Source organism: Plecotus auritus, assembly GCF_963455305.1.
Source record: "Plecotus auritus genome assembly, chromosome: 9".
NCBI lineage: Eukaryota > Metazoa > Chordata > Mammalia > Chiroptera > Vespertilionidae > Plecotus > Plecotus auritus.
The window spans coordinates 68,249,532-68,263,339 of record NC_137783.1 but is presented as its reverse complement, the minus strand read 5'-3'; the positions used below and the strand labels follow the sequence as shown (position 1 = coordinate 68,263,339).

The 13,808-nt window shown below is 57.3% G+C and overlaps 1 protein-coding gene across 1 annotated transcript in view; it reads left to right on the top strand.

The window, feature by feature from the left end:
* Positions 1-5,743: 5,743 nt before the first annotated feature.
* The window catches only part of POU2F3 (POU class 2 homeobox 3), a gene marked incomplete at both ends in the record, with an annotated part of 84,424 nt that continues 76,359 nt past the window's right edge, over positions 5,744-13,808 (top strand). Inside the window, 2 exons of the mRNA XM_080687472.1 lie at positions 5,744-5,771; positions 12,500-12,568. Of these exons, the coding sequence (XP_080543598.1) occupies positions 5,744-5,771; positions 12,500-12,568 (97 nt within the window). The remainder of the gene's footprint in view (positions 5,772-12,499; positions 12,569-13,808) is intronic.

Here is a 13,808-nt window from a genome sequence, read left to right as displayed (position 1 = left end):
CTCTTCCTCTTCTCTCTTCCCTGCCTTCTTCCCATCTGCCCTGAAAGTATTTAAATCTTTCCCAACTAAAAAAAAAAAAAAGTAAAAACACCTCAACTTGAGACCTTCCCTCCCGTTGCCCTGTCTGTCCCTATCCATCCCTGTGAGACTTCTTGCTGGAGCCCCACAGCCAGCGATGCCCATCCTGTGGTCAGCAACAAGCCTGTCACTGGAGCTGGCGAGCTGGCTGCCTAAGTCAGGGCAGGCGGAGGCCCCGCACTGATGCCTCATCACGCTGTGAGCACCTCTGAGCTCGGGCACTGCCTGCCCTGCTGGGAGCCTTGTTTGTGCTCCTTGCACCCACCCCCTCCCCCAGGGGCATCTCACTTGAGGCCCTTCCTCTGCACAGCCTTTCCCGATGCCCATGCTGTTAGCAGTGTCCGCACCAAGGGACTTGCCTGGTCACTGGCCTGTAAGCATTACAGCTGGGAGCTCCCTGGGGGCTGGACGTGTCTGGGTGCCATCCCTTCCCAGCTCCCTGCCCAGTGGCAGCTGCAGTGGGTCCTCAATCCAGGCTCTGAGTGGCGGGAAGGACAAGTGCCTCTGACATCCTCCATGTGGGGGTACTCAGACGCTGCAGAGATACCAACCACAGGACGGACACCCCAGAAGGCCAGGTCTCCTGCTTGTCGCCTGGGCAGAGCCTGGCTGACCCTGCTGGGGTTCCAGGGTAAAATCTGGCCTTTGTTGGGGAGCAGGGACTAGAAGGCCCAGCAGCATTCTGACGCTAAAGTTCAGTGTCTCCGTCTTGCCCAGCACTGGGCCCTCACCTGTGACCTCCCCCAGCCCCCCACACTCAGCCCTGGGCAGGGTCTCCCTGCCAGGGGTCCTGAGACCTCTCCAGAGACCTGCGGGGAGGGATGCTCGGCAGGCTCACACCCCTCTCACCACAAGAGGGCGCCGTGGACTTAGACTTGCCCTGAGCATAAAGGTGAACCTGGAGGCCTACCTGGTCTGAGGTAGGCCTGACTGAGGCATAGCTCTGCTGAAGGTGCAACTAGAGGGGCCAATGCTGGCCCCAAGATCAAAAATGGACATTTAATAACAGAGTTGCCCTAGCTGGTGTGTCTCAGTGGATAGAGCATCGGCCTGTGGACTGAAGGGTCCCGGGTTGGATTCGGTCAAGGGCACATGCCTGGGTTGCAGGCTCCATCCCCAGTAGGGAGAGTGCAGGAGGCAGCCGATCAATGGTTCTCTCTCATTGATATTTCTGTCTCTTGCCCTCTCTCTTCCTCTCTGAAATCAATAAAAATATTTTTTAAATAAATAAAACAGCATTGTTACGCCGTTTAACATAAAATACTTCTTAGTATGTTCTAGTATTTGGAAACTTCAAGTGCAAAATGGGTGATGAGTTTGTGTGTGTCTCCCCTGCATGTGGGCGGAGGCTGGGTCCCAGGTGGAGTGGGATGTCCAGGGGTGGCTCAGCGTTGGGGACACAGAGGCAGGGGGTGAATCCTGACTCCCGTGTCTTCTCCAGTCGAATCCCCAGAAACAGTGGCTTTATCATGGTTCCCAGAGCACCTCTCGCTTCATCACCCTGACACCCCCACACACAGCCCTATCCTGCAGTACTCCTCTGGCACCGTGTGACTCCAAGGTGTGATGTTTAAAGAGGGCTCCGAGTTCTTCCTGGCGTCTGCCTTGTTCCCATCAGCCCTTTGGAGAAGCTGAGCTTGGATTCAATCCCTGTGGTGGCCCCAAGGCAGGGAGCTGACCCCGCCATGCAGCCCCACGCTCTGGGCCCTGCAGTCCGTCTGGCAGGTGGAGGAAGCTAGAAGGGACTTGTTGCTTGGTGGCCTTCCAGGGCGCCTCGCTCTCCACCCTCTTCCCAGCTCTGACAACTCAATCCCGCTGACAGGGCAGGAAGTGAGAGTGTGCAGCAGGGCCTGCAGCCAAGAAGGCCTCTGCTCTCTGCTTCAGGGGGAAACGGGGCTGGGGCGCTGTGACCAGGCCCAGGCTGTGGACCAGGTCCCCCAGTGTATCTGGAAGGGGAAGCCTGGTTCCCGGGCGTTTCTAGACAGGGAGTCTGGGAGCTAGTGAGTTCCTAGAGGTGCAGCCAAGGAGACCCCAGGGCCGGGAGGGTCCACATTGATCACGTTTGGGGACCACAGCGTCCTGGAGGAAGACTGGTTGCTCCCTGAAAAAGCCCTCCAGCTACTGAGAGGGGAGGGGAAGCGGCCCAGGGAGAGGTCATTTGCATGATATTTGCATAGGGCTCTCTTGATGTCCAAAGGCTCTGAAATTTCCTGTCCCTCTTCTTTCAGCCTTTCTTCCTAATGTTCCTGTCTAACCCCAGACAACCCCTTCTCTCTCTTTCCCCTGGTTTTCCTCTCCCAAGCGCAGAGGTGGACTATCAGGCTCCAGGGGCTGGCACCTCCCCCCTCCACTCATCTGCCCAGAACCCACAAAGCTGAACTCATGGGGCTCCATGTGGGGAGGAGGGAGGGCAAAGGGGGCCTTTGAGTACCTGTTCCAGGGCATCTCGTTGAAATGACCATTGAGCAAGTCAGCGAGAAGAGGACTCAAACTTGTCCCCCCCGCGGACCCTTGCCCACACAGAGACTGAGCCCACCCACCTTTCTAAGTCCCGGGAGGAGCAGGTGAGGGGGAGCAGAGTGGCAGCGTCTCTGCTCTGTGTGACTTGTCCTGTGACCTTGTATGGATGACACCTAAGTTCCAAGGTTATGGAGGGAGAAGAGAGAGGAGACAGGCCAGGCACGGAGGCGGGCTGGGCTAAGTGCCGGCTTTGGAGACAGGCAGGCCTGGCTGAAATCCCTCCCCCTCTGCCGTCTACATTGCTCTCCATGAACCTTAGTTTCCTCTATAGAAGGAGCCTAAAATTATACCTTCTGCCCTCGCCAGTGTGGCTCAGTGGATAGAGTGTCAGCCTGTGGACCACAGGTCCCGGGTTTGATTCTGGTCAAGGACACATGCCCGGGTTGTGGGTTCCTCCCCGGCCCAGGCCCTGATCAGGGGCATGATGGAGGCAACCAGTTGATGTTTCTCTCTCTCTTCCACTCTCTCTAAAAATCAATGGAAAAATATCCTCCGATGAGGATTTTTAAAAAAATGACCCCTTCCTTCTACAGCTGTGCTGACTAAGATGCCCAGCATGTAGCAGCTCTCCTGGCTCATAGGGGAGTGCACAGCCAGTGTTTATGGAATGATGGAATAAAGGAGTGAGCAAAGGAATGAACATGAGATCATGCCGGCCCCCTCCCACCCTTCCACATCCCATGTCTGACACCCAAGGCTGTGCTTCCAACTGTGAGCCTCCACGTGCCCATCTCTGTCCCACCCAACGGGCACCGTCTCTGGAGCTCTCCCCACCCTTCCCCAACCCCTGGGCCCCAGAATCCTAGGCCCTGGAGTTGGAAGGCTCTGAGGTATCATCAGGCACATGCTCCACTGGCTTCTGGGAAACACAGAGAGACAAGGTAACTTTGCACGTGGACAAGAGAACCAGGTCCCAGGAACTGCAGCCAGAGAGTCAGACCCTCCCTGCACACAGCCGGGCAAATGATATGCAAATCGAGATAGGGAAGTCGCAGGCAGGCACACGGAGTATATAAACATGTGCTTTGTAGGATGATGGTAGGTGAGGTGCAATTGCAGATCAGAAATGGACCCCAGGAAAGGGGCCCGCCAGCAGGGAGGGGAGGGAGAGGAGACAGCGGGGAGGGGAGGGAAGGACAGGCGGGAAGTGCCGGGTGGGGCTCCCTGGACTCACTGGGCCGCAGAAAAGTCTTGGTTGATCTCTTTCCCCAGCCAGAAGAATGCGGAGGGAGGAGACAGTGTGGCTGGGGAGGGAGGTCTCTGTATCTGAAGATGCACTTCTGGCCCTAGCTGGTTTGGCTCAGTGGATAGAGCATTGGCCTGCGGACTGAAGGGTCCCAGGTTCGATTCCAGTCAAGGGCACATGCCTGGGTTACGGGCTTGATCCCCTATGAGGGGGTGTGCAGGAGGCAGCCGATCGGTGACTCTTTCTCCTCATTGCTGTTTCTACCTCTCTGTTCCTCTCCCTCCCTTTCTGAAATCAATAATAATAATAAAGTGCACTTCTGAAGCTCTTCCTATTACCCCAGGGTGCCCTTCCTGAGAGCTGAGGATCCAGCACAGTGCCAGGGCTATGGGGGACCAACCCATTAGCAACCAGGAGGGAGGACAGGAGAAGTCTCACAGAGCCACCACAAGAGCGCTAAGAATATGGAAATGGTTATTTAGTAAAAGGTCAGGCCAAGTCCGGCTTCCGACAGTAGGTGGCCTTTGAACTGTGTGTAGAGGGAGCAGAAGGCAGTGCTTTAGCATAGGAGCTCTGGTGCTCAGCCAGCTGTGTGACACGGGGCCAGTTACACGCGCTCAGCCTCACCTATCCCATCTGTAAAATGGAAACAATAACAGTCCGATTTACGAGTTGTGATAACTAAACAAGGTGGACGCTTTAAAATGTTAGTACAATGCCCGGCACAGAATGAAAGTTCAACAAATGCTGGATATTAAAACAGGGGTGACTGGGGCGGCTGCAAGTGGAGAAACACACAGAGAGCCAGGCCCAGCAGAGGGAAGCAGGCCTTGCACTGTGAGGGGGAAATCGTCCCTGAGACGCACGTGCTTGGTAGGGAGACCTGTGGGAAGAAAGAGCCTGCCCTCCTGTTGGCACAGAGTGTTCTGTGCTAACCAGACAGGTGACCCCTTGCCTTGGGCACCCCTTACTGAAACCTAAAGCGTGGCGGGGGGGGGGGGGGGGCAGGTCTATGATGGGTGCAAAGAGCACTGGAATGGGAGTCCAGAGACCTGGTTCCAGCCAGGCTCGGTTTGTCATTAGGGAACTGTGTGACTCTGTCACCTCCCGGCTCTATTGATGAGGGAGCCAGCTGTTCCCAGAACCCCTCACCTGGTAAGTAACTTTCCCATTACCCTCTCATAGAGCTGCAGAGCAACCCGAGCCTGGGTTGGGCAGGCAAGGGGCAGTGTCCTTACCTGGAAACCATGACCATAGCTGGGCCCATCTCAGTCCCAGGATGTTTCTCAGATGCGCTGGGGCTGGTGAGCTTGGCCACCTGCTAACTCCATACAGAGAGATGCTGGTTAGGGTTTGCACTGCCCCATTTTACAGATGAGTAAACTGAGTTCAGGGAGGTGAAAAGCCGTGTTTCATGTCACACAGTGGGTAAAGGGTTGAGAGGATTCCCAAACCAGATTCTTTCCGGTACACCTATGGCTTCTCAAACACCCGGCTCCTTGCAGCCTCCAACGTCCCACAACAGCTCTGCCGGCGGGTCACCTCAGGGGTTCCTAAAAGGCCCACTAGATCCGGAGTCCTGGTTGCAAAGGGCTGGCGCGGTGGGGCGAGGCTGGGAGCCCAGGGGTCTCGCGGGGTCAGGACCCGCCCCGGCAGCACCTGCCCTCCCCAGGCCCGGCTCCCCGTATGCAAATCGCTGCTTTGCCTGGGCGGGGGGCCAGCGCGGGCTGCCAGGGGGCGTGGCGAGGTCCCGCCCCGCGCGCTCACCTGGCGGGCGGCAGTCCTGGCTGCGGAGCCGCCCGCGCGGGAGAAATTGCGCGACAGCAGCGGCCTGGTCCCAGAGGCGTCCAGGCAGCAGCGGTAGGGGCGGGAGGAGGGACCCTGGCTTCGCAGGGGGCCCGGCTGGGGCCCACGCAAGGAGCCTGGGGGGGCGCTGGTCCCGGCCCTGCCTGGGGCAGGATGGTGAACCTGGAGCTCATGCACTCAGGTAGGGAGCAGGAGTGAGCCCCAGCTGTCCCTGCGCGGGGCGGTCCCAGGGCAACCTCTGGGTTTCCCTCCCGGTGGCCAGGAGAGGCAGTGTGCTAGCTGGTGGGGCGGTGGGGGGCGGGGGGGGGCGGGGAGGTAGGTGTTGGGGGACCTTGGAAAAGCATGCAGGTGGGGCTATGGGTTTGGGGGGCGGGAGGGCTCCCAAAGCCTCCCTCCTGGGTGTGGGTGTGTGAACGCTGTGGCCCCTGCATGGCCTGTCCACTGACTGCAGGCGTGGCTCACTCACTCGGCCACGAGGGTGTGGACTGGGAGGTGTCAGTGCGGAACATACTAGTACCTACATGTTACATGTGTGGTGTCCTGGGCATTTATGTGAAGCGGAGGCAAAGTGGGCATCTGTGTGGTCTGGGGGTGGAGTGGGGCCAGGCAATCACAGAGGCACCCTGGGCAAGTGCCAGGCCCCCAGCTGAGAGTAGGGCTGCGGGCAGGTGCCTACCTGCACCAGAGGTGAGTCCACCTGTCCCCAGGGGAGCTGGAGGTGGTGGAGCCGACCCATGTGTGAAGGTAGGCCTGCTGGAGGCCTGTGGACCTTGGCAATGCTGTGGGCTCCGGGTGTGGGAGCAGGGGCGTCTGGCAGGGCTGGGCGGGGCCTGTGGCAGAGGCGCTTCCACTCTGCGCCCCCGATCAGACACGAGCCCTCCTCTCCTCGGGTGGGGCCCAACAGATAGAATGCGTTCCCAGGAGTCAGTGTCTCCCGCAGGAGTGGAGTGTGGGCCTGGGGTAAGCCAAGGTCCCTCCATCACCCTGCCGACCCTCCTTCCCCAGCTGGGATAAGGCAGGAGGTACTGCCCCTGAGGGGTAGGCTTGGGGGTAGGGTGGGCCTTCTGGCCATTTCCAACCCACAAGCTGACTCTCCACGGGACTGTCACTTAGGATTGCAGCGGGACAGGATGCTGTGACCACTCTCCTTCCTGAAGGAGTATGAAAAAGTGGGGGAGGCCTACCCCAACGAGCAGAGCAGGCTGGAGGCGTTGGCCTGTCCTGGGGCCACCAGTCCTGGAAACACACAGGACCCCATGAAGGGCAGGCTGGCAGGGGTGCTGACTCTGAGGGGACCCCAGGTGTCAGGAGCTGCCAGGAAGGGCTTGGTGAAGCTAAACCACCTGCCATCAGCCCGTTGGGGGAATCTGTTTCCAGAGCCTGAGGCACCCACAGGGCCTGGGCTGACGGGGCAGAGTCCCTGTCCCCCTTCACTTCCCACCAACAAGGCCTGGGCTGGAATGGGAGCAAGGCTTCAGAAATGCACCCCCCCACCACCCAGTGGCAAGTCCTTTAGGGCCAAGATCAAAGACTTCCAGGGGTTTTCACCCCCTCCAGCTGGGGTGGTGGAGCAGAGGGAGTGGGGCAGCTGGGACCGGCTTCCTGCCCTCTGCAGGCTGGAGCAGAGAACAGGAAAGCCAGGAACGGGAGGTGAGAGGGCTTAGCCCCCAGGCCTTGGTCTTGGAGGAGGCCCAGACAACCCCTCACTCCGTGGGTTCCAGGTCCAGAGGGGAGACTGAAACCCTAAGGGAGGGGTGATCCTCAGGGAGGGTCTCTATCCCCCTCCTGGGTCACCTGTCATCTCTGCCTCCCCTCAGGCTCCAGGCCCTCTGCCGCTGGTTCCCCTCCGGGGCATCGCAGAGCCCCTCCAGGGAGGCTGCCTGTGGAATCTGGCTGGATCTGCACTTGCAACTTCTCTTCGCTGGTCCCCTGGGCGGGCGGGCCGTGCCAGCCAGGTGGCCTCGGTGGGGCCCTCTGCGTGGCGTGGCCACTGCGCTCCGTGAGGGAGGCCCTCTGTGAGTGGCTCAGTCTGGGCCCCTTTCTAGGGGCCCTCAGTCCAGGACCCTCTTGGTGGGAACCTGGTCTTCTGGGCCCTATTCCCCTCCCAGTGTCCTCTCTCCTGCTGACTCCTTGCCAGCAGCGCTTCCCTGTGAATGGAGTCCTGGGCTCTTGGGGCGCCTCCATCAATTCACTGGCACAGGTGGAGTGGGGAAGGTCGGGGAGCAGGAGCATGCAGAGTGGGCGCAGGCCCCTTAGCGCCACAGCACCATGGCCCTTGAGTCAGCCTGCCCTTCCGCTCTGATAACCTGGGTGTAAGCCGGGGCCAGGTCTGTCTGGGGCCTTGGCCGTGTGTGCTTCAAAAAGCAACTCCCACGTGGGAGCAGGAACACGGAGCAGGCAGGAAGTCACCAGACCTGGGGCACCACAGCCAAGGAGGGCCTCCCAAGCTAAACCAGGCAGAGGGGGGGTGAGAGGGAGATGGGTGGGCAGGAAAGGAGAGGAGAGAGAAGCAGGGAGCAGCCAGAGTGGACGGGCCGGCCACAGGCTCCTTCTCTGCCTCTTCCTGTGAGCTGCTCCCCTGGGGCTGGGAAGGGTCAGGGACAGCCCGGGGATCCCTGAGGTGGGAAGGCCCGGGGATCCCTGAGGTGGGAAGGCCCGGGGATCCCTGTGGTGGGAAGGCCCGGGGATCCCTGTGGTGGGAAGGCCCGGGGATCCCTGAGGTGGGAAGGCCCGGGGATCCCTGTGTTGGGAAGGCCCGGGGATCCCTGTGGTGGGAAGGCCCGGGGATCCCTGTGGTGGGAAGGCCCGGGATCCCTGAGGTGGGAAGGCCTCTAGTGTGAGGGAGCGGATTTCTCTTGAAGGAGAGAGTCTCCTGCAGGAAAAGGGGGAGCCCTGGCTGACTCCAAAGTGAAACGGCGGGGCCCCTTGAATGTTCTCTGGTGGACATGCCCCCATCATGGTGCCACGGGAGAGGTCATGGGGGAGCTGGACCCCGGAGGTCTGAGACAGGGAGGATACCAGCCTGCAGCGGGGGGGGGGGGGGGGGGGGGGGAGGAGTGGTGGGTGCTGCCCAGGGCCTGGCGCCTGCGTTTCACATGGGCACCCTGGTTCACAGATGCCTAAGGAGGGCTGCTCCTGGGTCATGCACAGGGCGGGGCGAGGCAGGCCGCCAGCGTGCTGCCCCAGCTTCCGCGTGTGGGGTACCGCGAGCTGCTGGTATCTGAGCCCTCACCCAGAGCAGCGAGCCTCCCGGGGGAGGAGTGATGGCAAAGAGCCTACTCAGTTGCAACTGAGATAAGCACAGCCGGAGCCGCCTGCACTCGCTCCTCACCCGCGACTGCTGTCTGACCGGAGCAGGTTACGGCTTCCTGGGGAGTTTCGGTGTTGGCCCATTTTTAGGCTGAGACCCAAGAGCTTGTCCCACCCATCAGCCCCAGCTCCTACCGGTAGGAACCGGTTCTCCGGTTCTCAGCAGCGGAGTCTCCTGTGGGACTGAGAGGAGCTCTCACAGGTCACCTCAGGTTGCCCTCCACTCAGGCTCAGGCCCCGTCCAGCTCAGAGGGGCCAGTGCTGCTTCCACCATGGGCACCTCCCGGGAGCAGGAGTCCTGTGCATGTGGGACCTGTGACTCCTTCAGACATCGTGTGTACACGCGAGCAGAACTGCTTCTTAAGCTCCAGAAAAGGAGGGCGATGGCCTCGGGGTCTATTCAAAGGCAGTGCATGGATGGGTATTAGGAGAGAGCTTGGGTTATGGCATAAAGTGATGATTTAGCTAAAAAAAAGTGCCCTTCTTGAAGGTCAGGGGTTTGAAATAAGCTGATTGCAAGGCTCTGGTTGTCAGCCCAGCCTCACTGAATCAGAACTCTTCCTGTCCACGTAAGTATTTTTCAGGCAAAGTCAGAATTTGGAGAATGCCAAAGGTTCCCAGGTAGAGGCCAGGTTATCACAGAGCTGAGGAGAGTAAAACTGACGGTTGTATAGGAGAGGGGCTCACATCCAAACCTGCTCTGTTCAGCTCATTTGTGTGGCGCAGGCTTACTTTGTGCCAGGGCAGGCTGCATGCACTATTTTATTTGCTCCTCACCGTAACTCTGGGGAGTATCTTTGTTCCCATTTTTCAGTTGAGAAAACTGAGGTTCAGGTATGTGGCCAGAATCCTCCAACTCATTGAGAAGGCACTGGGATTAAACCCACTTCTGTCTGCTACCCAAACCCAGGCTCTGAATGACAGGCGCTACTGACACAGATTAAAAAATCACCAAGGGGCCCTAGCTGGTTGGGCTCAGTGGCTAGAGTGCCAGAAGCAGACTGAAGGGTCCCAGGTTTGATTACAATCAAGGGCACATGTCCAGGGTCAAGGGCACAAGTTCAGGTTTGTGGCTTGATCCCCGATGGCGGGGGGGGGGGGGGGGGCGTGCAGGAGGCAGCCAATAAATGATTCTCTCACATCATTGATGTTTCTAACTCTCCCTCCCTCTCCGAAATCAATAAAAATATATATATTTTAAAAAGTCACCAAGGGGAGGACTCTCCTCCCCCAGTCCTCCCAGCAGCCTCTGACTTTTTCTCAGCACTGCCCATGATCCCTGTGGGTGGTGAGGTCCAGGCCCAGCTCCAGGGCAGTGCTTAGGGGGTGAAGCAGACAGAGCCTGATGTGCCACTGGCACCAAGGAGAGCAGCCCAGAGCCCTTTGCAGATGAGCCCAAGTGCCCTACACTAGTTCAGTGGTCGGCAAACTCATTAGTCAACAGAGCAAAATATCAACAGTATAACGATTGAAATTTCTTTTGAGACAAATTTTTTAAACTTAAACTTCTTCTAACGTCACTTCTTCAAAATAGACTCGCCCAGGCCGTGGTATTTTGTGGAAGAGCCACACTCAGGGGGCCAAAGAGCCGCATGTGGCTCGCGAGCCACAGTTTGCCGACCACGGCACTAGTCAGTCTGCGTCTTCATGCAGGACAGACTCCACGGAGAACTTCAAATTGCAGAGAAAGGACTTGGGCTCAGGAAATGCCCTCCTCAATGCAGTGCACGGGAGAGGTGGCAGGGAGTGGCTGCGGTCTCCCAGGGCTGTGACGCGCAGGGCAGTGTGGGTCTGGGAAAGGCTGTGCAGAGCTCCAGGTATTGGTCTGGGAATTATCACTTTGGCAGGTCTCCAAAACAGCACTGAGGCCACAGTGGCCCCCCAGGTTGCTTCCTTTCTCCCTGGCTTCTGGGGTGTCCTAAGGGCTGGAGAGCCTCTGGGCTCCCCATCTCTGTCTTGCTAAGCAGGGAAGTCACCCCTCCTGCCAGGTAGTCACTACACCCCCAGAGGCCACAATTTAAATCTTTGCCAGAGCCACACACGTTATTGCTCCCCTCCCCTCCCCCCCAAAAATGAGCAGGTTGCTCCCGCTTTCCCTGGAGAAGTGGTCCCCCTTTCCCTGCATCCTGATTATGTCCAGACTCTGGGTGGCCAGACTGCCAACTGCTCATGACCTCATGCAAATGAATACTGCCTGTTTACCTGGGATTGGCTGGCAAGCCAGGTATGCAAATAAATACTGCCTGCTTACCTGGGATTGGCTGGTGAGCCAGGTATGCAAATAAATACTGCCTGCTTACCTGGGATTGGCTGGCGAGCCAGGTATGCAAATAAATACTGCCTGCTTACCTGGGGTTGGCTGGCGAGCCAGGTATGCAAATAAATACTGCCTGCTTACCTGGGATTGGCTGGCGAGCCAGGTATGCAAATAAATACTGCCTGCTTACCTGGGATTGGCTGGCGAGCTAGGTATGCAAATTGGCTCATGGAGACTTGATCTGGTTTGAAAGAGTTAAAGTGCTGCCCCAGAGAAGAGGTGGGGTGAGGGTCCATGCCATTTGTATAAAATACTAGAGGCCCGATGCACGAAATTCATGCAAGAGTAGGCCTTCCTTCCTCTGGCCGCAGGCAGGTACCTGGGACCTGGGCTTCCCTCACAGCCCCAACTTCATCCGGAAGGCCAATTAGCATATTACGCTTTTATTATTATAGATTCTTCTGGGTGTTTACTAAGGAGCGTAGTTGAGAGAGTGAGGTCGAAGTGCCTCTTTCCTTCTCTCTCCTGACTCTGGAGGACACTTGGGAGCCTCATAGGTGATAGCAGCTGTCTTTGGGGTTAATGTTTAGTTTATTGAAATGGAGCAGGACAGAGAGGCAAACCCACAGCCCTTGGGGGCTGAGATGGGCCCTGCCCAGGTCTTCTTTTTTTTGCAAGGCCCAGACCCACCTGTTGCCCCTGTGTCGCTGGCGCTTCGGAAGTGTAAGAGAGAAGTAAGGACCTCGAAAGACAGGGCTCCCGGGAGACCTCAGGGAGCTGGGTTTTATTCCTAGGGAGTGGCTGCTGACCTCTGAGATCCAGAGGACAGAGGCAGGAATTGGAGAAGAAATGTGAGCAGGTGACGCCTTAGTTCAAGGTCCTCTTACCTTCCAGGATAGGGTTATTTCAGGGGGAGGAGGAAAGATGGCTATTTCTTATGGTGCTTTAACAAGTAAAATAAATTCCCCAAATCCAAAAGGAAATGAGGATTGAGAATGGCAAGCCTTCTCTCCCACCCCCGATCTACCCCCAACCCCTTGTTACATGTTTACCATGGAGCTTGGTGATGGGAGGGAATGACCATAAATAATATGAGGTGAGCAACCCCCGGGAGCCTGGGAGGAAGGGGAGGGAGGCCAGGGAAGGGAGGCAAGCGTGGAAGGAGGAGATGTGTGTCCGGAGCTTATGAATATGCGAATGGCTGTGGGTCCAGAAACCAGGAATTTGAAAGTCGGATGATTGTTGTAAATTACACATTCACTTCGCTGTTTGGTTAAAGCCACATATGTCACAGCAGGAAAGAGGGTGACCTGCTGTTGAAATCAGATGTGCTTTCCCTACAGACAGCAAGATGAGTGGGGATGCAGCCGACCCCACAGATGGTCACGGTGCCCTCAGCCAGGTGGACACAGGTAAGAAGGGTCTTCTCTTCGGGTGGAATAGGAGACGGAGTGGGAGAGAGTTGTTGAAAATCTTCCAACAATGTGGTATCTGTTCTCACTTGGTCTTTTAGCCTATCAGACCCAGAATGTGGGCCGTAGGGCCCTAGGGCAGTGGTCAGCAAACTCATTAGTCAACAGAGCCAAATATCAACAGTACAACGATTGAAATTTCTTTTGAGAGCCGAAAACCGACTTCTGCACATGGGCCACGAAGTTTCAATCGCACTGTACGTGCGCGCCCGCATGTGGTATTTTGTGGAAGAGCCACACTCAAGGGGCCAAAGAGCCGCATGTGGCTCGCGAGCCGCAGTTTGCCGACCACTGCCCTAGGGAATGAAGGAATCCCGAGGGACATGGGTAAGTCCCGAGCCTCTGAACAGTGCACCTTGAACTTGGCTAGTGTAACGGAACCTCTAGAACTTGGCTAGAAAAAGGCCAGACCCTTAAAACAAAAAAGTTAGGGGGGAGATTCGTGTCTTGATGCTCCATTCCAACACCCCTAAAAGCAGCAGGCACGTCCCGCCTGCTACTGACGGACAGAAGGCAGATGCTGTCTTCAGTAAATGGAGACCGGAGCCTCCCCCGCCCCCGGCCCCCGATTTCTCATTGGTCCTCAAGGACCCACCAGACCTGTGTGCAGAGCAGGAACTGGAGAAGGTGAAGCCATGGGTGTGAGGTGAACTCACAGAGGGAGGCCTTTGCCGTGTGAAGAAGAAAGAGAGGCAGGGGAGAATGGGAAGAACGTTTCACACCTGCCTGCTTTTAACTCTCTAGTTCAGGCCTTGCTTTGAAAGCTCCATATAATTACAAATAACTTAAAGAAAGATGAGTATGAATTGTAACCCCACCAAATAACTTTAATAGCATCCCAACAAGACTTCAATTAGCCTTTCATCTGGGTCATTGGAGACGTAGAAATTAGAAGTGGAAAGGAATCGGTGACCCCAGAGCTAAAATACCTTCCCAGTCTTCAGGTCGGTCTCCAGGTACCGTCTCTAGTTCCATTCTTGAAGCTAAAAGACGGGGTAAGGGATAAAAATAACTGGGTTCTTGGGGGGGCGGGGCGGGGCGGGGCGTCTGCAGGACGCATTCACGGTTCACTCTTCTGCCCCCCATTTCATACCAAAACAGTGTTCGCACAAGCAGAGCGGAGGCTGCTCATTTTGCTCTGTGTGTAGAGACAGCTGAGCTAGGAGAGTGGGCCAGTGGC